This window comes from Rhinatrema bivittatum, chromosome 12 (assembly GCF_901001135.1).
Source record: "Rhinatrema bivittatum chromosome 12, aRhiBiv1.1, whole genome shotgun sequence".
In the NCBI taxonomy this organism is placed as follows: domain Eukaryota; kingdom Metazoa; phylum Chordata; class Amphibia; order Gymnophiona; family Rhinatrematidae; genus Rhinatrema; species Rhinatrema bivittatum.
Window position 1 is genome coordinate 56,370,799 of NC_042626.1, and position 21,673 is coordinate 56,392,471.

Consider the following 21,673-nt stretch of genomic DNA (forward strand, 5'->3'; position numbering starts at 1 on the left):
GAAGAACCCTTGGTCACATCTCCCCTTTAGCGACTACTGTAGCGATGGTCATAGTGGCCGAGCACCACCTCCCCTCCCCCACCACCAGGCCGTCCCCAGAAGGTTGGGAGGAAAACCTGCACAGTAGATAATGTACGCGTTATCACACCAATGAAGGCATTTCCATTTTTTTTTTCTTAAAGAATTCTACAACGGAGAGAACATAATCATTTCTAAAAAAGCAGCCATGATCCGCCAATCCTCTACATCAGGGGAGGGATGTCTGACTGGGAAGCTACTGGAGTTGAGGATGGGCTTCCTGAGGTTTTAAGATTGGCTATAAATCTTGAGTCAATCAGCAGCTGTGCCAAAATCCACCAGGGACCGTTTCCCATTACCAGCTCCAGAATGATACCATTTTTTGCAGCTCTGGTCCTGGGTCGCCTCTCCAGACAGGATTCTTCAGCGATACAGAGGGGGAGGACTGACAAGGCCATCCAGGGGGAGAGGAAGGATGGGTGAGACAGTGAGGACTGGGTTGGGGATAAGGAAAAAGGGGTGGCCCAGCCGAAACAGGACTGGTTAGGTGTGAATCTTTGGGGGGAAATGGGGAGGGACTAGGGTGGACCCCCTCGTCCTCCCCAGCCCCGTGAGGCAGGCCCGGCATTTCTCAGAGGACGAACCAGGCGAGGTCAGAGTGTCTCCCGAGCTGACCATGGGTGCTTTCTAAGCAAGAAACAACTGTGTGCAACTTTGGGGTTTCGGGGGGGGGGGGGGGGGGGGGGGAGGGTGCGCATCAGTGTTTTTTTTTAAAAAGTTGGGACTGACAACCTTTTTCTTGTCCGAAAGGTCATTCCACATCCTGGCCAGCATGCGGGTCAGCTCGCTCTCAGACAGCTCCGGCCGTTCCTCCTGTAACTGCTTCCGCTTCTCCTCCGAGAAGATAAATATGGCGGAAATGGGCCGTTTGGGTTTCTCGGGGCCTCCCTGTCAAAGAGGACAAAGGACTTTGTGGAGTGGAATCAAATGAAAGAGGAGAATGGGCCACGAGAAGGAAAAAAAAAAAAAATTGTAAAAAAAAAAATAAAATAAAAATTTAAATAAAAAAAGAGTTAAAATAAAAAAAAAAAAAAAGAGAGACCCTAACATACTTTGCACAAGATGGGAAAATGGTCGGGGTTGGTATTGTGCGCGCGCAGACGGCGGAATGGAGCGAGAGAGAGAGAGAGAGCGAGAGAAAGAAAGAGAGAGAGAGACCATGAGGCTGAAATCTGGAGTGTGGGCTCCCCCCCCACCCCAGCACTGTGCTCACCTTCCCTGCATCTGCTGCAACTTTGGAGGCAGGGCTGCTAGCCCGCTTCTTACTGATCCCCACCATCTTCTCCTCCGCCAGCACTCTCTGCTGCTCCTCCTCCGGCAGGCTCTGCAAACCAGAGGGACGGTGTTAGAGGCCAGGTGGCAATCTAAATGCATCAAACTATAAAGAAAAAGGAGCAACACCTCCCAAAAATCCAATACACAAGAAAAAACAGAGGTGCTGGGACTAAAAAGGCTACCAGATTCTACATCAACACTACTTTCATAATTTACTTTTATTAAAGGAAAACGGTATCAGAGTATGAGGTGTAGAGGTTTAATCCACTGTGCCTTGCCCGCAATGGGCTTCAAACAGTATCCGAGCAATACACCTTATGTTCAAATCACGTACCGAATATCCTTCTGTTACCTCTAGAAATTTTACTGAACAACAACAACAAATGTACTAAAACATTTATAAAAATACCTTTCTTTCTGATAGCACTCGAAAAGGAAATCAGTGCCTAAGATGTCAAACACTTTACACCCAAAGGTTCTGCCACGTGCGGAACGTGGGAAAAGATATTGGTTTGATTTAAGTTTGACATCAGTTCCGGATACCGTGAGACCTATTGATTATCTTCCCCCCCTTTTTTTTTCTCCTTTAAAATCGATAGTGGTTAACGGTTCGTTTTCAGCGCGTTTTGCCGATAGGAGCTATGCGCCTTGGCAATTTGCGGTGGGTGTGTTGTTTTAAAACAGTAGGTCATTTTTGAAAGCCCTTATGATGGCGTTACTTTGACGTTTCGAATGACGGTGTATAAAACTCATTAAATAAATAAATAAAATAAAAATGATGGGGCGTGGTATTATTTTTAACAGTTGTTTTTCTTCGTTGTACATGCGATCGTAAGGAACTCCTGAGGAAGGCAGTGAGCTATGCTGCAACATGGCCATCGTTATCCAAGGGGGGATATTCATTTGAGTAACAACTGGCATAGCTGACACTACTTTAGAGCCAAGTATACTTTCTTGCAGTAACCTTTGGGTGTAAAGTGATTAGTTTGATATCTTAGACACGGATTCCCTTTTTGAGTGCTATCAGAAAGAAATATAAAATTAAAAAAAAAATGTTTTAATATCATTTGTTGTTGTTCAGTAAAATTTCTAGAGGTAATAGAAGGATATTCGGTACATGATTTGAACATAAGGGGGTAGATTTTCAAATAGCGCGATTTGGCGTACTTTTGTTGGCGCATCAGGCGCCAACAAAAGTACGCTGGATTTTAGTAGAGCCGCGCGTATCCGCTAAAATCCGGGATCGGCGCGCGCAAGGCTATCGATTCCGTATAGCCGGCGCACGCCGAGCCGCGCAGCCTACCTCCGTTCCCTCCGAGGCCGCTCCGAAATCGGAACGGCCTCGGAGGGAACTTTCTTTTGCCCTCCCCTCACCTTCCCCTCCCTTACCCACCCGCCCGGCCCTGTCTAAACCCCCCCTTACCTTTGTCGGGGGATTTATGCCTCACGGAGGGAGACGTAAATCCCCGCGCGCCAGCGGGCCGCTAGTGCGCCGGGACGCAACCTGGGGGCGGGTCCGGAGGGCGCGGCCACGCCCCCGGTCCGCCCCGGGCCGTAACCACGCCCCCGGGCCCGCCCCCGAAACGCTCCGCGGATCGGGCCCGTCCTCTGACACGCCCCCCTCTGAAAACCCCGGGACTTACGCGAGTCCCGGGGCTCTCCGCACGCCGGTAGGCCTATGTAAAATAGGCGCACCAGCGCGCAGGGCCCTGCTCGCCTAAATCCGCCCGGATTTAGGCGAGCAGGGCTCTTAAAATCCGCCCCAAGGAGTATTGCTCGGATACTGTTTGAAGCCCGTTGCGGGCAAGGCACAGTGGATTAAACCTCTACACCTCATACTCTGATACCGTTTTCCTTTAATAATAATGAATTATGAAAATAGTGAGCTATATATATATATATTTTATTTATTTATTTATTTATTTATTTTTTTAAAGTGTTGATGTAGAGTTTGGTTAACTTTTTAGTCCCTACTCCTCAGTTTTTCTAAATGCATCAAAGCCTTAATGTGCCAGTCCCCGTCACAAAAACATGGAACACAACAGATGAAGCCCGCCAGAGGCCATCCACTCTCTGGCCCTTCTCCCTTACTACTGGAATATTACAGGTCCTACCCTTTGTTCCCCCTTCCTCTCCTCCTCCCACCCTGTGCCCATCCGAGCCCTCCTTTGCCCCAACCATGCGGGGAGGGAGGCGGCTCTTCCGGGTTCCCATCACACTTTCTGTGAAGAATTATGTCCTTCCGTTGCTCCCACGTCCCCCATACCACTGTCCCTTACTGTAGAGCTTTCTGACCTAGGAAAAAGAAAGCATTTTCTTAGTCTGGACTGATCTGGGTACGGACAGGGAAAAAGCAGGTTCTTTGATGGAAAGAAAGGACTCACCTCCAGGAAGCGAAGGAGTTCAATCTCATACTCTTTCTTTTTCTAGAGAGAGGAAACAGGAGAAGAGAGAGGCAGGGGTCAGAAGTCCCCATGAAACCTACGGACGGGGCCCAGAGCCAGTTTTAGGAGAGAGGCGAGCAAGGCAATTACTCAAGGTCCCGAAAAAATAGTCCCCCCCCCCGTCCCCAGGCAAAGATGAGTGACGTCACAGCGGGAGAGGTTCAGGATGCCTGGCATAAGCAGGACCGCTCCTTGGCTTCTGCCCTGAGCCCTACAAGAGTACAATCCCCCCTACCCGGCACATGTGATATGTATGTGCTCTGGGGCCACTCACGTGCTCGCATTTCTTGTGGTAAGCCTCCTTGTCCTTCTGCGAGAGCAGCTTCCACTGCTGACTGCAAAGCACCATACGCTCAGTGCTGGGGACATCCTTCATGTTGGCCATCAGCTCAGCGCAGTACAAAGAGTAGCTGTTCCTGCAAAACCAGAGGTGAGCAATGGGAGTTAACACAGAGAGGGAGACTCATCTCTCCCCACCCAGGGTCCCCGTGCCTCCTCCCCTGGGGCTGCAGCTACTTTCCACACTCACGGGGGCGGCTTGGTAGGTCGCCCATCAAACTTGTCCTTCAGCTGGCGCTCCGCCTTGGTCAGAGTAGACTTGGTGATGCCCTCCTCACTGATATTTAGCTCAGGGTGCTTCTGCATGTATTCCCGCATGACGCCCTGCAGGGGAAGAACGGTGCCCACAGTGAGCAAGGGGCGGGCAGGAGGGCATGACTGGCGGTGAGGCAGATTGAGTCCTTGCCCCTCACCACCGTCGGCAGTATGCCAACCCAAAAACAACAACAGGAGCTTTTAGGGATCCTAACAAAAGCAGGGCTGGAAAGGGCCTCAAGAGGTCACTGAAGTCAACCCCTTGCCTCCCATCACAATCCAATGGACTCCAAACCCCCTCCTCAAATGCAATCAATTAAATCAAACATATCAGTTCTGAACATTCCCCTAGGCCAAACAAAATTATGAGTGCTCCTAACAACCCTCACAGTCAGATGTTTAAGCTCTAATTTTTTTTGCCTGATGACACACCAGGCAGCAGCATCGAAACATCCTCAGCAATAGAGCCAGTGACTAAAATTGGAGGAACTTAAGGAAATCTCATACACTGGTAATAACTGTCAGAAATAGTTCTCATGCCAAATAGATTGCTTGGTTAATGGCTTTATAAAAATACTGGAAATGGGAGATTAATTTGGATTTTGCACCTCCACCATCTACTGGAGACAGAGAAATATTGACGGACTGTAGGAGGCACCTCAGGGTATAGGGCAGAGTCAGTCAAAACTTCTCTGTCTCCATCTGCTGGTGGGGAGGCAAAACCCAGGAGTCTGGACTGATCCAGGTACGTACAGGGAATGGCTTTATAAAAATACTGGAAATGGGAGATTAATTTTAAAAACTGACTTCTTTTAACCTCCAAAGTTTCGGTGCACAGGAGGCGAGCCTCTTTCAAAGGAAAGGAGGCTCTAGAACAAAGGGTCATGGGATGAGGCTGAAAGAGAGTAAACTCAGGAGAAATCTAAGGAAATATTTCTTTACAGAGAGGGTAGTGAATGCATGGAACGACCTCCCCATGGAGGTGCTGGAGACAAGGACATTACCTGAATTCAAGAAAGCATGGGACAAGCACAGGGGATCACAGAGGGAGTGGTAGGAATCATAAAGCTGAATAGTTGGTGTGGCTGGCATACGGGATAGGCCGTAATGATCTTTTTCTGCCACCAGGTTTCTATGGATATCCACTGGAAGAGCAGGTATGATCAGAGAATGTTTCATGACATTGGCTACAGAGTGGTCTGTGCCATACAGAGCAGGCGAAGATACCTTTGGTAAAATCTGCTACGCACTGGAAGCCATCGAACATTCCCTGGGCTGGAGAAGGAGAAGTGGAATAAGGGAGTTGAGAATAAACACTTTTAAATCACCTCGTATTGCTTCCGCTGCTCTAGGGCCTTGTGGATCCACTTGAGCCGCTTCTTGTCAGAAAGCTGGGACCACTGTTTGCCTAGGGAGTCTTTTACCTCTTTCGTAGTAGCCTACAAAAATGCCAGTCAAAAATATTTTATTCAGGAAAGGCAAATGGCACACATCAGTCATCTTACTTGTTTATTATTTATTTTATTTTAAAATATTTGTTACCCGCCCTTCCTTCCTCTCTATGTCCATGAAGAGCACTGAAATGAATTTTGCTTGCGTAGAGTTTTCTCCATTCGGCTTAGCCATGGCCAGGCTGCCCACCTAACTCCACACTTTTCAGGACAGGCAGATACACTCCTTGTTTTCATCTACTGCTTACACAGCCCAAAAGTTTGGGCTTTTGATTAGGGAAAGCAAGACTACAAGGCTTATGTATTCAATGGGCTAATGCCAGGAGTAGATCTATCATCCAGATTAAAAGCGCAGCTAGCTGGACAAAGAACAGTCTGTCACCAAGGCTTTCCTCAAAACCAATGGTCTTCTACTATAGGCCCCCTTGCCGGTCCAGAACAGGTTCTACTAGATCCCTGGATGGTATACAGGTGGTATAGACCTTCCTCATGCTTACATGGGTGTAGATCCCAGGAGCCATGGACAGTTGGTAAATACTTACATCTGGCCGTACTTTCAGGTACACCTTCCTCTCATGGTTGTACCACAGCTGCTGGGGGGTCTTGGGCTTCTCGGGGATGTCAGATTTCTTCTCGCTCGGAATCAGGTCTGGGTGCTCCTCCCTGGATGGTAGAGCGAGGGGAGTGCCAAGAGTTAGATGCATGGAATAAATAGGGCAAACACATGACCTCACCAATTAAGAGTAGAATGATCAAATGGAGAAATTACATACCTGGTAATTTCGTTTTACTTAGAGTATCAGATGGGCTCAGGACCAATGGGTTATGTGCTCCCCTGCTAGCTGTTGGAGACGGAATCAGGTTTCAAAGCTGACATCACCCTAGATATACCCTTGCAGTGACCTCAGCCTTCAGTATTCTCTTCAAAAGCCATTGTGGACATACTATTCAGAAACTTGATTAAAACTTGATTAAAAACAGATAATCGTAACCTTACTCATACATAAACGCTAAATCCTACCAAGATTATAGATGCCCCAATTTAGGGATTGGGCGATGGTTTTCCCGTAATCTCTTGGAATCGATATTTATTTCACGGGCAATTCCTTGACACCTTTCTTGGGCAGCCTTGGACGGGATGCCAAAACCATCTGTCTACACCAAGGAAAACGAAATTATCAGGTAAGTAATTTCTCCATTTCCTAGCGTGTAGCCAGATGGACTCAGGACCAAAGGAATGTACAAAAGCTACTACCAACTGGGGTGGGAGGCTGCCCGCAGGCCGGTTAGCACCCCCTTACAAAGGCACACCTTCTCCATGTTCTATCACCTGGATGAACAGGCCCGAGAGGATGCAGTCTTCGTGAGGGGGTGCTAACCGGCCTGCGGGCAGCCTCCCACCCCAGTTGGTAGTAGCTTTTGTACATTCCTTTGGTCCTGAGTCCATCTGGCTACACGCTAGGAAATGGAGAAATTACTTACCTGATAATTTCGTTTTCCTTGGTGTAGACAGATGGTTTTGGCATCCCATCCAAGGCTGCCCAAGAAAGGTGTCAAGGAATCGCCCGTGAAATAAATATCGATGAGGAACCCAAGATGGCCACCACACAGTGAACACGGAGGCAATCTAGCTCCGCGTTTTTTCCTTTTTGTCTTGCTAAGGGTTTTTCTTAGGTATTTTTTTTTGCCTTTCAATGCCTCATACAAAACGCAAGGCAAGAATTAGAGAGGTTACGGCCTCAACTCCGGTGTTACCTTTTCACCAGACGCGGATTGAAGATGTGCTTCCTGGTTTGCAGATATAGCCGATGAGGGGAGCCACTGGTGCTGACGGCGGTGAGCGGACGCCGCACGCCCTGGCTGAGGAGATTTGTCTTAGTCCCGGCGAGCTTACAACCCCCACCCTCTCTTGCAACCCCCCATTGTACGGGGGGGGGGGGGGGGGGGGGAGAACAACTGCAGGAAACCTCGACGAACCAGCTTGTAAGAACACCAGAGGAGCCCCAGAGAAGCGGCATGGATATCGTGCAGGCTTCGGTGAGCCTGGAGAGTTCAGGCTCCGGGGGAGGAGAGACTGGTCCGAAGCGAGATGAGCGAGAGGAGGCAGGCCTTCAGGACAAAGGAGGTGAGGAAAATGAAATACACGTTGTATTGAAACACCCATTGACTGCTCCAGAAAAAATAACTTCAGAAGAAATATGGAAGGCTTTAACAATAATGAATAAAGCAATAGTGGATTTAACAAATGTTGTGAAGCAGAACTTAGAGAAATCCAACAGTTTGGAAATGAGAGTTCAGAAATTTGATTCTCTATAATAAAGGTGGAGAAGGATATTAAAGATATGAGAGAAGTACAACTTAATTTAATAAAGTCAGATTCGTATGTGAATGGAAAGATAGTTTTCTTGGAGAATCAGTTGCGAAGAAATAATTTAAGAATACTGAACTTTCCAAAAACAAAATGGATGTCTTTAAAGGACCTAATTAAGAGTTACTTCAGTAATATCTTGATGTTCACAGAAGAGAAAATACCAACAGTGACAAGAGCATATTATATTCAGGAGGGAAAGATAAAGAGAGAGATTCTCAAGAAGAACTGTTGGATAAGGATGTTTCTCCTGATAATTTAACTGATTTCATTGAAAAATCGTATGAAGCAAAGATTGAAGAGCGAGCAATTGTCTTTGTGACTTTTCTTCAAATGTCTGACAGAGATGAAGTATTAAGGAGATCCTTTAAAAAAGCAGGCTGAGTTATTTTATGGATATCAAGTCAGAGTATTTCCAGACATTACTAAGAGAATTCAAGAAAAAAGGAAAGCCTTTTTGGCCTTGAAGAACGAAATTGTGACCAGACGAGCAAAGTTTTATTTGAAATATCCATGTCGTTGTATCCTGGTTTACAATAATAATAAGTATATATTTACTGAATTGGAACAACTACGTGTATATCTGGATTCTCACTCCGATTAGTCCTAGAAGGGTAGGCGAGAAATAGAGTAAATCTGCTAATAACCGTGTGTTAGAATTATATTGTATAGATTACTTATTTTACCGCATGTTTTCCGAGGGTCCCCCCTTTTTGCTTATAATATGGAAGATATCTTGTTTTTTGAAGTTGTAAGACTGAAAAAATGGAATGTATATTTCTTTTGTCTATTCCTGTTTTTTCTTATTAGCTTCAATTGTAATTGAAATGTGAAAATTCATTAAAGTAAAAAATTAAATAAATAAATAAATAAATATCGATTCCAAGAGATTACGGGAAAACCATCGCCCAATCCCTAAATCAGGGCATCTATAATCTTGGTAGGATTTAGCGTTTATGATTGAGTACGGTTACGATTATCTGTTTTTAATCATGTTTCTGAATAGTATGTCCACAATGGCTTTTGAAGAGAATACTGAAGGCTGAGGTCATTGTAAGGGATATATCTAGGGTGACGTCAGCTTTGAAACCTGACTCCGTCTCCAACAGCTAGCAGGGGTAATGGCTTTCCTGCCTCTACATGGACTCCTGTGACCACCAGGTAGCCCGCAAAGCTAGTTCACCCTGCCTCCTTCCACTGTGAAGAACAAACAAGTGGTCCATCTTGAGGACATCAAAAGCCTACTGATGTTTAAATGGCAGAGGGGGCGGTATTCTTCCGTGTCCTTGTGCCTATCTAAGGATGGCAATGAAATGGACTGATTCAAATGAAACTCAGAGTCTACCATGGGCAAGAAAGATGGAATAGTATGAAGTTGTAATGCTCCTGTAGTCATCCGGAGGAATGGTTCTGCACATGACAATGCCTGTAGTTCAGAGATGTGGCGAGCCGAGCATATCACCACTAGGAACACCGTTTTCAGAGCTAACGAGCACAAGGAAAGACTGTGCAGCAGCGAAAGTAGGGCCCTGCCAAAAACTCCAATACTAGATTAAGATTCCACAAGGGAACTGGCCACCGTAGAGGTGACTGGAGGTGCTTTACCCCTTTCAGAAAAACGGGCCATGTCTGGATGAGCCGATAGGCGGGTTCCATTCACCTCGCCCCTGAAACAGGAGAGAGCCGCTACCTGGACCCTTCAAGGAGTCAACCCTTTATTCAAGTTGTCCTGTAAAAATTCCAGAACCTGGGCCAATCCGGAGCTACTAGTAGGACTAATCCCCTGTGGCACTTGATCCTGCAAATGACCCTGCTCAGCAGGGGTCACAGAGGGAAGGTGTATAGTAAGTCCTCTTCTGGCCAGTTCTAATTGAGGGCGTCGATCCCCAGGGACCAGGGATCTCTTCTGCGACTGAAAAATTGGGGAATCTTCGCATTGTGAGATGTGGCCAGCAGGTTGATAGGACGGGAGGCCCCCAGAAATTTACCATCAGCTCACTCTCCCTGCTTAGAAAGTCTGCTCTGACGTTGTCTTTTCTTGTGATGTGGGAGGCCGAAATCATCTGTAGATAGATCTCCTTATGGAATGGGTGGAAATACATCTTCTGTGACACTTGATGGCTTTTGGTTCCCCCCTGGCGGTTGATGTAGGCTACTGTTGTTGCATTGCCCGACATTACGTGGACCGCCTGACCCTGAAGTATGTGGCTAAACTGTAGATACGAAAACCTGACTGCTCGGGCTTCCAGGCGGTTTATGTTCCAGAGCACCTCATTCTTGGTCCAATGCCCCTGGGCCATCAGTTCCTGACAGTGAGCTCCCCAGTCCTGGGAGGTTCGAGTCTGTCGTGAGGACCAGCCAATTCGGCAGGGACAGGGTTACACCTTTGCCCAAGTGAGCTTCCTGTAGCCACCACTGGAGCCGAGAACATACTTCCATCAGTAAGTGGAAGCGAATTGAATTGTCATGAGACAGCGGGTTCCAACGTGACAGCAGGGAGTGTTGAAGTGGTCACACGTGTGCCCGTGCCCTTGCCCACAGTACTACCTCCAGGGTCGACACCATCAAACCAAGGACCTGAAGATAGCTCCACACCTTGGAGCATATCGCATTTGTCAATTGACGCACTTGGGACATCAACTTCCTTATCTGCGAGAGCGGGCAGAAGACCTTGCCCTGCTTGGTGTTGAACCAGACTCCCAGATATTCCAAGGACTGGGAGGGCTTGAGACTGCTTTTGTCCATGTTTACGACCCAACCAAGCTCCTGAAGCAGGAACGTCACCCTGCTGGTCACCCGGAGACTCTCTTCCACGGACTTCGCCAGGATCAACAAGTCATCCAAGTTTGGGTGCACCAGGATTGCCTCTTTCCATAGTGCCGCCACTACAATCACCATAATCTTAGAAAAGGATCTGGGGGTGAAGGCCAGGCCGAAGGGCTGTGCCCGGAACCGATAATGGTGGTCCAGTACCACAAAGCGTAGGAAACGCTGATGTTCATGCTGATTGGAATATGAAGATAGGCCTCGGACAGGTCCAGTGAGGTTAAGAACTCTCCCGATTGTTTGGCCATTAGCACGGAACACAGAGTTTTCATGTAGAAATTAATAACTCATAGGTGTCGGTTGACACTCTTGAGGTCCAGGATGGGGTGAAAGGAACTCTCCTTCATGGATATGATGAAATAGATGGAACAACACTATGTATTTTTCTGGGGCGCAGGTACTGGAATTTAGCCCTCAACCTGAGGAGCCTTATCAAGGTAGACTCCACTGCCTGCTTCTTGTGCTGGGAATGGCAAGGAAACATCATGAACATGTCCAGAGGAGTGCTGCAAAACTCCAGTGTGTATTCTTCTCGTATGACATCCAGTACCCATTTGTCTGACGTGATCTCAACCCATCATTGTTAGAAGAGGGACAGTCGATCCCTTATCTCCTTATTCTGTGGGTGGGTCGGCAAAATTTCATTGGGGAGTTCGGTCGAACCTGAACCCAAACCTGCCCCTCTTGGGCTGTTGACTACGAAAGGACTGAGACCTCCCTGAGAACCAATACCTCTGAAATGTCTAGTTTCTGTAGGGCCAAAAGCATTGGGAGCCCTTGGATCGAGCCCTCATGGGTAAGGGATGCTGTAACTGCTTTCTCTTATCTTCTGGTAGCCAGGGCACTGAAGATTCATTCCATTTACTGGCCAGCTTTTCCAATTCACTTCCAAAGAGGAGTGATCCCTTAAAGGGCATCTTTGTGAGGTTTGCCTTAGAGGTCGCATCTGCTGACCAGTTTCACAGCCATAGCTGTCTTCTGGCTACTACCACTGAGGCCACTCCTCTGGTCGAGGTACGGACTAGGGCAGAGCCTGCGTCAGGTAAAACGGCAGCGGCGGGCTCCATAGCTTCTTTGGAATATGCCCCCGAGTCATCCACCTCTCTAGAGAGAAGCAGGCACGAGCAAGCTACCAGGGCACAACAGGAAGCAATCTGTAAAGTCATTGATGTCGCATCAAAGGCCTTCTTAAGGATGGACTCCATCCGCCTATCATGCGCATCCTTTAAGGCCACTCCTCAATCCACTGGGATAGTTGTTCGCTTCGAAACGGTGCAGACCAGCGCATCCACTTTTTGGAATGCAGGTATACTCTCATCGCTGAATCTAGTGGGTATAGAGCTTCTATTGCTCGACCACCTTTAAAACTCGCTTCAGGGGCAACCCATTCCAGGTCAATTAACTCCTGGATGTCTTCCAGCACCGGAAAATAGCAAGAGGCCTTCCATAGAGACACCAGAATGGGATTCTTCTTTGGTTCCATCACAGAGTCTGTACCAGGCACTCCCAGTGTCTGGGAAACCAGGGCCAGCAATTCATCTCTATGGAAAAATGTAACATGGTCCGATATGGCTCCAAACCCGGTGGGATTTCCCCATCTTCTAAGGAATCTGGATCCCCTTCTTCATCTGGGCTGTCCGGGTCCCTGCCAGGGATACCCTTGGTGAGGCGAGGCATGCCTCGAGGTCTGCTGATAGGGCTGGGAGAGAGAGGACCTACTGGCTGGAGTTCCATCCGGACAGGGGCAAGGGAAGCAGACTGTGCCTGTATGAAGGCTTGAAGGCCTTAAACAAATTCCATCCACTGGGTCCATGCCTAGCCCAGGAGGTACTGGAGTAGGCGCCGCTGGATTTCCCTCTCCCATGAAGACCTAGTCCCAGGATTACTCAGATTCGGGGTAATTCCAGCTAAGGCTATGGCTGACCCATCCTCAGAGTGGGAGGATCTGGGCTTAGTAAAGTCTGAGGAGGCCAACTTTCCCTGGGCCTCCTCACGGTGCTGACATAAGTAAGAATCATGGTCAGAATGTGTAGCCCTAATATGACAAGCAGCACATAGAGAAAGGCACTTGTGTTTCTTTGCTGTTGGAGCCATTAGGGACGGTAACTGCGTATTCAGCCGGCTCGTGCTTAAAATTTTGTATGCACAGATTTCGGGCACCTTCAGGGGCTGTGGTGAGGCGCATGCACAGCCCATGCGCCCAGCTTTACCTAACTTCTGCGCCTAGAGAGACGTGCTCGTACGGATACGCGCGATGTTCTATGCAACACTACGCGCACAGCGCATGCACAGAGCCAGCACGCACTGTGCGTACCAACACTCTATGGTGGGCAATAGAAGACGCACAAAAATGCACGCAAGATGGCACCGCTGCGGCCTACCATACGGTGGATCTACTGAGCCTAAAGCGGGGTCTAGCCCACCTGGGGGGCCACCCAACCTGCTCGGCAGCCCACTTCCCCTTTCCCCAATGGGATTGGGAATGTCATTGGTACGGTACACCGAGCAAGGAGACCAGAGGAAGTTTTACCGAAACCCTTCCAACAGCTCTGAATCAGGAATCCTCTTCTCTTTATTTATTTATTTATTTTAACTTACCTGGGCTCAGCACAGAGACCGTCTCTAGCTGTGGGAGGAGAGGGCTTTGGCAGTCACCACCGTGCTTGGCTTCCTGCACCTGCTGCCTTTCAGCTGCTTCAGCAGCAAGGTCCACTCCGGTTACCGGACCAAGGCACACCTCTGAGGGATCTCGGAAATCACCTCAGGAATTCTCAATTGGGGGAGGGACCTTTAGGTATCACTGCAGGAAAGTGGGGCTCAATCTTTCTCAGATTTAAAAGTAGAATTTCTTCTTCTAAACGGTACAGCGATCCCCATAGGGAAAGCACGTCTACATCTGCTAGGAGACGGAGAAATACTGAAGGGCTGAGGTCACTGCAGGGGTATATCTAAGGTGACGTCAGCTTTGAAACCTGACTCCATCTCCATCTGCTGGCAGGGGAGCATAAACCCATTGGTCCTTTGCCCATCTGGCTACACGCTAGGAAACTGTATTTTAATCTTCAATGCTGCAAAAAGAACAGCCCCATCTGTTCCCCCTGCTCAGAGGGGGCAAGATCACTTACAAAATCGATGACATCAGTTTGATGCGGAAGAACAGAGCTTTATCATCATTAGCTGGGTGACCATTTCACTCCAAGACACCACCAGTGCTTTTCCCCGTGAATCAGCACTTATGTAGCCACCCAATGGAATTATCCTTCAACGTGACCTGCACCAGCCAGAGGCAGGCCCAGTTGGAACCTCTCCCTCAGTGGAGTGAAAGATCTCATGCACCACATTGCTGACTTCCCGATCTTCCTCTTTCCCTCACCTGAATCGTGCCAGATTTCTTTCAAACTCTTGTTTCTCCCTCTGAAAATCCTGGATATATTTCATCTGCAAAACAGGAAACGCCTCAGGGCATTAATCGGACAGAAAAGGGGGGAGGCTCGCTTGCAGCCACACTCAGACCAGCTACTGTGCAGCAGCTTTACTCTCTACTACTCAGTAGAAAAGGCCACAATCTGAAAAAAAAAAAATCCAGAAGACTACACCCTAGTAGGGATGGTTGACTTTATCCATGGAGGACCAGGCAAATCGTCTTTTCAAGAGACGTGAAGCCTGTGCCAACTTATTTAAAAACACAGTTGCAGCTCACAAGGACCTTATGGTCCATCCCATTTGCCCACATTCATTCCCAGGGCAATGCAGCAGATTCCAGTTGACCCCTAGCTTACCCCTTGCTTCTTCCCGACTAACTATCCTTTTTACGCTTCTTCTCTGTGCTGGGTTCCATTCTCTGGTTCATGAGAACCTGCAGCGGGCATTCTGCCGGACCGGCTGAGTCCAGCGCCCCTGACGGGGCAGAACTGGCAGTCTTTGGCCTTAGAGGATACTGCGGGAGCTCCAGATCCGGGGGGGGGGACGGACTGCGTGTTGACGCTGTGGTCTCTCAGCGTGACCCACACCCACAATACTGCAGCAGGGCCTGCTGTGACCTTCACACGGCCCCCCACAATGCCATCCTTACCTGGATTCTCCCCCGAGGCGGCAGTCCTTAGAGGGCGCTGCTCTGCTGTGATATATATCTGCCCAGCGGCTAGCGCTCCGCCTCTGTAGGAGGTGCCATGCAGGTAATAGTCTCTCTTCCCCCATCCCCCTTACCTTTTTCTTTTCTGGAAGCTCCTTGTACTTCTTGGACAGGATCTTGGTCAGATCCAAGTTGCTCATTTCTGGGTGCAGTTTGGCATACTTTGCCCGCTTTTCCATGAAGAAGCGGAAATAAGGGGTCAGCGGCTTCTTTGGGAATTCGGGATGTTTCTGGTGGGGAGAGGTTGGAAATCCTCAGACACAATATAAGAAGCTCCTCCTCTCAAATCACGCTGTCCCTTCTCCCAGCCCTCACTCCCCCTGCCACCAGCAAGCACTAGGGCTCGCGGCCCGAGCACAGAGACGCCGGGGAAGCAGGTTATACAGGGCCACGCTGTAATCCAACCCAGAACTGGCCCCAGGACGTCATCAGCGTTCAAGATCCTTTCAGGGTCCACGAGATTCACCACTGCAGATTCTATTTTATATTTGAAACTGCCAAACACAAACTTATGGGCAGAACTGGTGAAGCCCTAAACTGTGCACCGGAAGATTCCTCGCACTATTAACCGCCGATTAATCAAGGTGTTACTTTTCATCAAAAGGTATTGCTCGGGGGGGGGGGGGGGGGGGGCAATAATCTCCAGAGGAGGCTGCGGAGTGCAGGTAGATTCCAGGACCCTCGTCCCTCTTCCCCCTTCTGCCAGCCCTGTCTCTTGACTTGGTAATTCCCTGGTCCAATTCTCCCTGCTACAGATCCTCTGGCTGCTGGGCTAGGGAATTCTGCTAACACCAACTGGCCGGCCGTTCTATTTCGGTCTCAGATCTGAAGCGGCCCCCCCTCACCAGCAAGTACTTTAAATCAATTCACGAGAGGGGCCTAGCGAGCCGTCCGCTGCAGACACACTGGCATCTCTAGCCCCTGCCCTTCCCTACCCAAAGAAATGTTCTCGCAAAGCATTCCAGCAGGCAAAGCATGGCATCCCAGGGCCCAGCATACCCTCATGCCTACCTTCAGCTTCTTTCCCTTGTAAGGATTCTTCACATGCTCCTGGGCATCCAGGATCAGCTCCGTCAGAGTCCGGAACTTCCTGACCTGCAAGAGTATCAAAGCCCACAGATTTACACATTCTGGGTGCAATAGTGAAACTAACCAAAGCCCAGAGCCTCCTCCCCACCATGCATGCAGGGCTATGACTATTCTTTTTATTGGGGGTCCAGGGGGTGCGTTGGGACTGCGGGATCGGCTGGAAATGGGCAGATGCTCCAAAAGAGGATCAGGACACCAGCAGATTCAGATACTCCAACGTCAGTTTCTAGTTTCCTAAACCGGGCATCCTAAAAATGTGACGGCAGAGGAAAGAGCAGGGGAGGGGCTTCAAGACCGTCCCTGCCCTTTTCCTTCCCCAGGCGGCTATAATTAGATTAAAAACCCCTTGGTTACCTCATTGGAGATCTCCACCCACTTCTGGCGGCACATGGCCCCGGAATAGTCCTTGAAAGCCACTTTGTCCCAGTCCATGTGAGATTCGCTGGTCTTGAATTTGCAGTTGTCACTGCCGGGAAGGTTGTTTTTCATGCACTCCAGAAGGGCCAGCATATCCTCTTGGGACCAGCGGCCTAAGGAACATCAAAAGGAGAAGGAAGGGGAGAAAGGGCGCAGGGGAGGGAAGAGACATCCGCAGGTTGTGAGAAGCAGGAAGGCCAATCTTCAACTTATGCTGGGGAAAAAAAACTAAAAAGCTACGTGGGGCTCTCTCGTCCCATACACCCACGCCAGGGCTCAGCTGCTGGGTTACAGCGCACCGCCAGGCATATTAGGTAAATGATCTCCACGCTTCCTGAATTAACAACACATTTTATTAACAACATGGGCTGGTCTACAAATCACATACAATAAAACTGCAGATAGCAGAGGATGCAACCCAAAAGCAGTTTCTGCTTTAATATATCTGTTCCAGATATTTAATGCAGCCCTAACGTGCCCACTTAAAAACAGGCAAAAGATTTGTGGCCGCTCATTTTTCTTCAGTTTTGGCATACAATCGCAATAAAATTTCTCCCACTGCTTAGCGCTCTGTCAGGGTTAAGGCCGCGGTGCTGCTCTAGGAGGCATTAAGTATCAGCGGCTTCCCCGTCAGCAGGAAGCCATCAAAGAGGAAAGCAGTCACGTAGGCCAAGGCAGATACAGTCACGCCCCCCCCCTCCCCCTCCTCCGCCCAACAGCTAGTGTTACCCGAACAGACTAGCGAAGGGCATATGGATCACGGCCCAAAGCAGAACCCAAGAGCCCAGCAGCCTACCCACACTTCTCCATTCGAAGGACCAAGGTGGTCTTCAAGTCTGCTCTGTGTTGGAAATGTAACAGAGACCATGCAAGAGTCAAAATCCCAACACGTTCATCTGACATGTTGCAGGGTATCGGAATTTTATTTCAGGAATGGGGTACATGTATTCCAGTGGAGCAGCACAAGTATGCCATGCTGGGCAGTGCTGGTGGTGGTGAAGGGAGAAGAGGTGGGTGGAGGAGTATGGCAAGTGTCCTAGTTTGATAGGGGATGGGGGGGGGGGGGGGGGGGGGACTGCTTTCACCTTGATTTTTAGGAGCTGTCATTTCCAAATCTGCTTCTCCGTTCATTCTCCACCTGGCTGGCCCGGGATGACGTCGACTCAACTCAACTGTGAAAGCACAAATCAAGAAAACAAGGCACAAATCAGCACTAGAGAACCTCCTATTACTGATCAACCCTTATGATACCAAGGTCCCTAACTCCAAGAACTTAAAGAGTGCATGGCAGGTTAGAAGATCTGCTGAAGGTCATCTTGGACCTGCAGATGCCTTGATTGTGGTGAAAGAAGTTAAATAAAAGCAGATCTGGAACTCACCATTTAATTTTTTTACTTTTAAAGGGATAACTTTAAAACCACATTTAAAAATTGTACTCAGATAAAACGCCAGACTACAGCCTGAACCAGCTAACAAAACAAAACCCTCTCACTATTAAAAGCAGGGAAGGCTTTTCTGCCAAAGTGCAAAAATGTAGAATAAACTACAACTTTAGTTTTTGCAAAATAATAGTGGGGAATACAAATGGGAAGGAGAAGTAGGAATAAGACCACTAGAGGCCGCACTATGCTGAGAGCGGCGGTCCCTTTAAAGCGACCCAGAGCCACGTGACCATGGGCTGGTTTCGCCATTAACCCTGTCATGCCCACCCGCTATATAAGGCGTTGCAGGGACGGGCAGGGAAACGTCCGGGGGGGGTGGGGGCAGCGCTTGTACCCCGGTGGCCAGGCAGTAGCCTACCCTCGCGTCTCCCAGGATGGGGTCGCCTCCCGGGGGACTCTGCAGGATTTTTACCTTTCCGGGGAGGGGAAGGGAAGGGGGGGGGTTGTCTTTCTTCCAGGACATTACCCGGGGGGGGGGCACGAAAAGTGTCCCCCCCCCTCCCCTATCCCACCATGGATTTCACCCCTGCAGGGGCAGAGGTCGCCTCACACCCCAGCCCCGGGGACCTTACTGGATCCTGTCCCTTCCCTTCCCCAGCGGAGCAGCCCAGGAGGGGGCGGCAGCCGCCGCTGGCCAGGCTCAATGCTGGGCACATGCCCGGAGCCTTCCTGGGAAGAGGAACCGGGAAAGGGTAGCCGGGTCCTGACCCCGCTCGAAGAATCATAAAATTAAGAAAAATCTTCCATTGCCACAGCAACAACCTCCTCCTCCCCCGCCCAGAAAAAGAAATGCATGAAAAGAACCGAACCGGATTCTCAGTGAGACTCGACCGAGACGGCCGCTTGGGGGCGTCCGGCCAAGAGCGAAGTAGAGGCGGCTAGAACCTGCGGATCTTCTCGGTTCCGGAAGGCAGAGGAGACAAAACACCCTCCCCTCCCCCCTCCCCAAAAGACTGCGGAACTGCCGATCCCACCCGGCCCGGGAGCACGAGATCCTCCAGCAGCGACGCCCGCGGCGGGGGACGGGGAGGCGAGACGCAGCCATGGAGCCTCAAGCCGGGGAGGGGCGGCCGGAGCAGCCCGGGGTTGGAGAGGAAGGGAGGAGGATTTAAAAAAAAAAAAAAAAAAAGTCATATATATATATATATATATATATATATGGATGAGAACAGAATCGATCGCAAAGAATAAGCGATTGCCAAAATAAAAATTATAGAGAATGCAAAATAAATAAAAGTAAAGCATGGGCCGGAAAGTCCCCCCCCCCCCCCTCCATGCCCCCGGGTCCAGCAGCGGCTGCAGGGACCGAGAGCACCGGGGGCCGGGACGCAGCGTGCGCGGCTAGCCGTCCTGTCCCTTCTCCCCGCCGCAGATCACCTTGAGAAGCGCCCTCCGGCGGCCCGATGCTCCGGTTCCTGCCGGGGAGGCGACGCTAGACAACGGCCGGCGGGGATAGAGGAGGTTAAAATAAAATAAAATAAAAAAAAATCGTCCGCCTGTCCGCCCGCTGCCTCCCTCCCCAGCTTCGGTCACCCTCTGCGATCCGTGCACGATGCAACAACAACAAAAAAAAAAAATTTTTCCTCTTGCTAATCAGAAATAAAAATGCATCGAAAAAATACTTTTACCGTGCTGAAAAAATAAGGCGGCGGCGGCTCCGATTGCTTGTTTAAATCAAGCTCCTGGACCGGGCGCTCCTTCCCACCACCCCTACCAGTCCCGAGACGGAAACAAAAGCCGCTGCCGAGATGGCGAACCAGGGCGGCCGGGCAATGGCGTGCGCCACATGCGCCTCTTTCCCCCCTCCTCCTCCTCCTTCCTCCAGCGCCCGGGCGAGCGGCTCCGGGGCTTCACCGCGTCCCTTCTTCCCCTCCCTCGGGCGCCTCCCCTCTTCCCTTTTTTTTTTTTTTCGCCCCCCTCGAGCCCGGAGTCCCGGATCGGGGTTGTGCTCCTTACCTTGCCGCCGCCGAGCTTCGGGGGAATCCTGCAGACCCGTTCCCCCCCTCGATCTGGGCAGTCGACTTTATATAGACGCTTTCTTTTTTTTTTCCTCCCCCCTCTTAAAATATTTTTTTTTTTGGTTTAAAATCTATTTCCTCCGATCTGATTTGAATCTATATGGGTTTTTTTAAAATTTTCTTATGTTTTCGGCTTCTGGCTTTCCTGCTCGGGGGGAAGCAGCCGGTTGAACGCTGGCCAGCTCTGCGGCGCTGGCCCCGGGCGTGGACTCGCTCCAGTCCCCGCAGAGAGCTCGCACTTCCCCCGCCTCCATCCTCGCTGGCTGCTTTCTTCCAATCAGCCGGGCTCTTTGCGCCTCCCGGATCCTCCGCCAACCTCACAAGCCGCCACCAGCCTCCCCTCGCCCATCTGCTCTCTCTAAAGCGGAGCTGTCAGGCAGGCCCCCCTCGCCTCCTTTCTCGCTCCCGCATCTTGCAGGCACTTGAAGCTTGTAAGGGATTTTTTTTTTTTTGAAATAGGGTGGGGGTGGAGGGACAGATTTACACGTGTGTAAATATAAATATATAAATTCTTATTTTTTTTGGCACTTGGTGTTGCAACAGTGTGGCTAAAGAAAGAAGGGAGGGGAAAAAAAAAACAACAGCACTGCAGCTTCACCATGTTTCCCCAGCCTTAATCCTGCGTTGTACAAAAACCACCCAGCTCTGATGTTCCCAACCATTTTTGGTGTTGTTCTTTTATTCCAACTCCCCCTTAGAAAGTATCAGCCGAGAGGAGACGGATTCTTTTTAAAGCCCCATTCGCATTCGTAACCACATTTGGGGGGGGGGGGGGAAGGAAGGTTGCCCCAGCAGTTTTGCTAAAGTTCCTGTATACTTTTTTCTCCCCCGCCCCCCCCCAAACGGCCTTATTTTGCAAATCGTCAAAAAAACGTAGTTGGTTTTTTTTGGGGGGGGGGGGGGGGGGGGACATGTGGAAGCCCTAGTGGAAAGTGCGGCTGCTCCTCAGCAGGAGACCCGACGGGGATCTGCTTTTGCTGAGATCAGTTCAAGGTAGCAAAACATTAAAAAAAAAAAAAAAAAAAAAAAAAAAGATTTTTAATGGTTTCTCTCTGCCTGGTGCAGGGCTGGCTAATGACTCCACTGAAACTGACTCTTAAAAGCCTGGGAGGAGTTAGAGGGGTGTTTTTTTTCCCCTTCTTGTTTATTTAAAAAAATTTATATATATATATATATATATATATATATATATATATATATATATAATTTCTCCAACTCCACCTTTGTTGTTATGGGCGTCCTCTCCTAACAGCCAATCCGCCTGCTGCCAGCTCTCTGTCAGATTCATGGAAAGCCCTAATAAAGTAGGAAGCTTTTAAGTGGGAAAGGGAGTGGGAGGGAAGGAGAGAGATACTTCTGCAGCTCACAAACATCCAGCTTTAGCTCCGCCAGCCTGGGCTGGGTGGCCCTGCCTTTCACTGCTGCCTTCCTGTTTTGGGTTGGGTTTTTTTTTTTTTTTTTTAGGAGCAAGGGGACACGTCAGCTCTTCAGTCAGAAGGGGCAGGGACTAGCCTCTCATTTGCATAACGCAGAACTCAG

At 49.5% G+C, this 21,673-nt stretch overlaps 1 protein-coding gene across 4 annotated transcripts in view; it reads right to left on the reverse strand.

Moving 5' to 3' along the window:
• UBTF (upstream binding transcription factor) overlaps positions 1 to 20,578 on the reverse strand; it is a 38,245-nt gene extending 17,667 nt beyond the window's left edge. The window contains exons 1-13 of one of the 4 annotated variants that reach the window (XM_029572585.1): positions 20,073 to 20,578; positions 17,760 to 17,846; positions 16,612 to 16,787; positions 16,180 to 16,263; positions 15,243 to 15,398; positions 14,410 to 14,474; positions 6,385 to 6,505; positions 5,720 to 5,830; positions 4,327 to 4,460; positions 4,072 to 4,213; positions 3,738 to 3,779; positions 1,292 to 1,402; positions 811 to 966 (exon numbers count right to left, since the gene is read on the reverse strand). In XM_029572585.1, the coding sequence (XP_029428445.1) occupies positions 811 to 966; positions 1,292 to 1,402; positions 3,738 to 3,779; positions 4,072 to 4,213; positions 4,327 to 4,460; positions 5,720 to 5,830; positions 6,385 to 6,505; positions 14,410 to 14,474; positions 15,243 to 15,398; positions 16,180 to 16,263; positions 16,612 to 16,787; positions 17,760 to 17,805 (1,344 nt within the window). In that variant the 5' untranslated portion in view covers positions 17,806 to 17,846; positions 20,073 to 20,578. Of the gene's footprint in view, positions 1 to 810; positions 967 to 1,291; positions 1,403 to 3,737; positions 3,780 to 4,071; positions 4,214 to 4,326; positions 4,461 to 5,719; positions 5,831 to 6,384; positions 6,506 to 14,409; positions 14,475 to 15,242; positions 15,399 to 16,179; positions 16,264 to 16,611; positions 16,788 to 17,759; positions 17,847 to 18,925; positions 18,947 to 19,744; positions 19,907 to 20,072 lie in introns of those variants that run through there. The other 3 variants (XM_029572586.1, XM_029572587.1, XM_029572588.1) reach the window with 3 other exon arrangements.
• Positions 20,579 to 21,673: the final 1,095 nt, after the last annotated feature.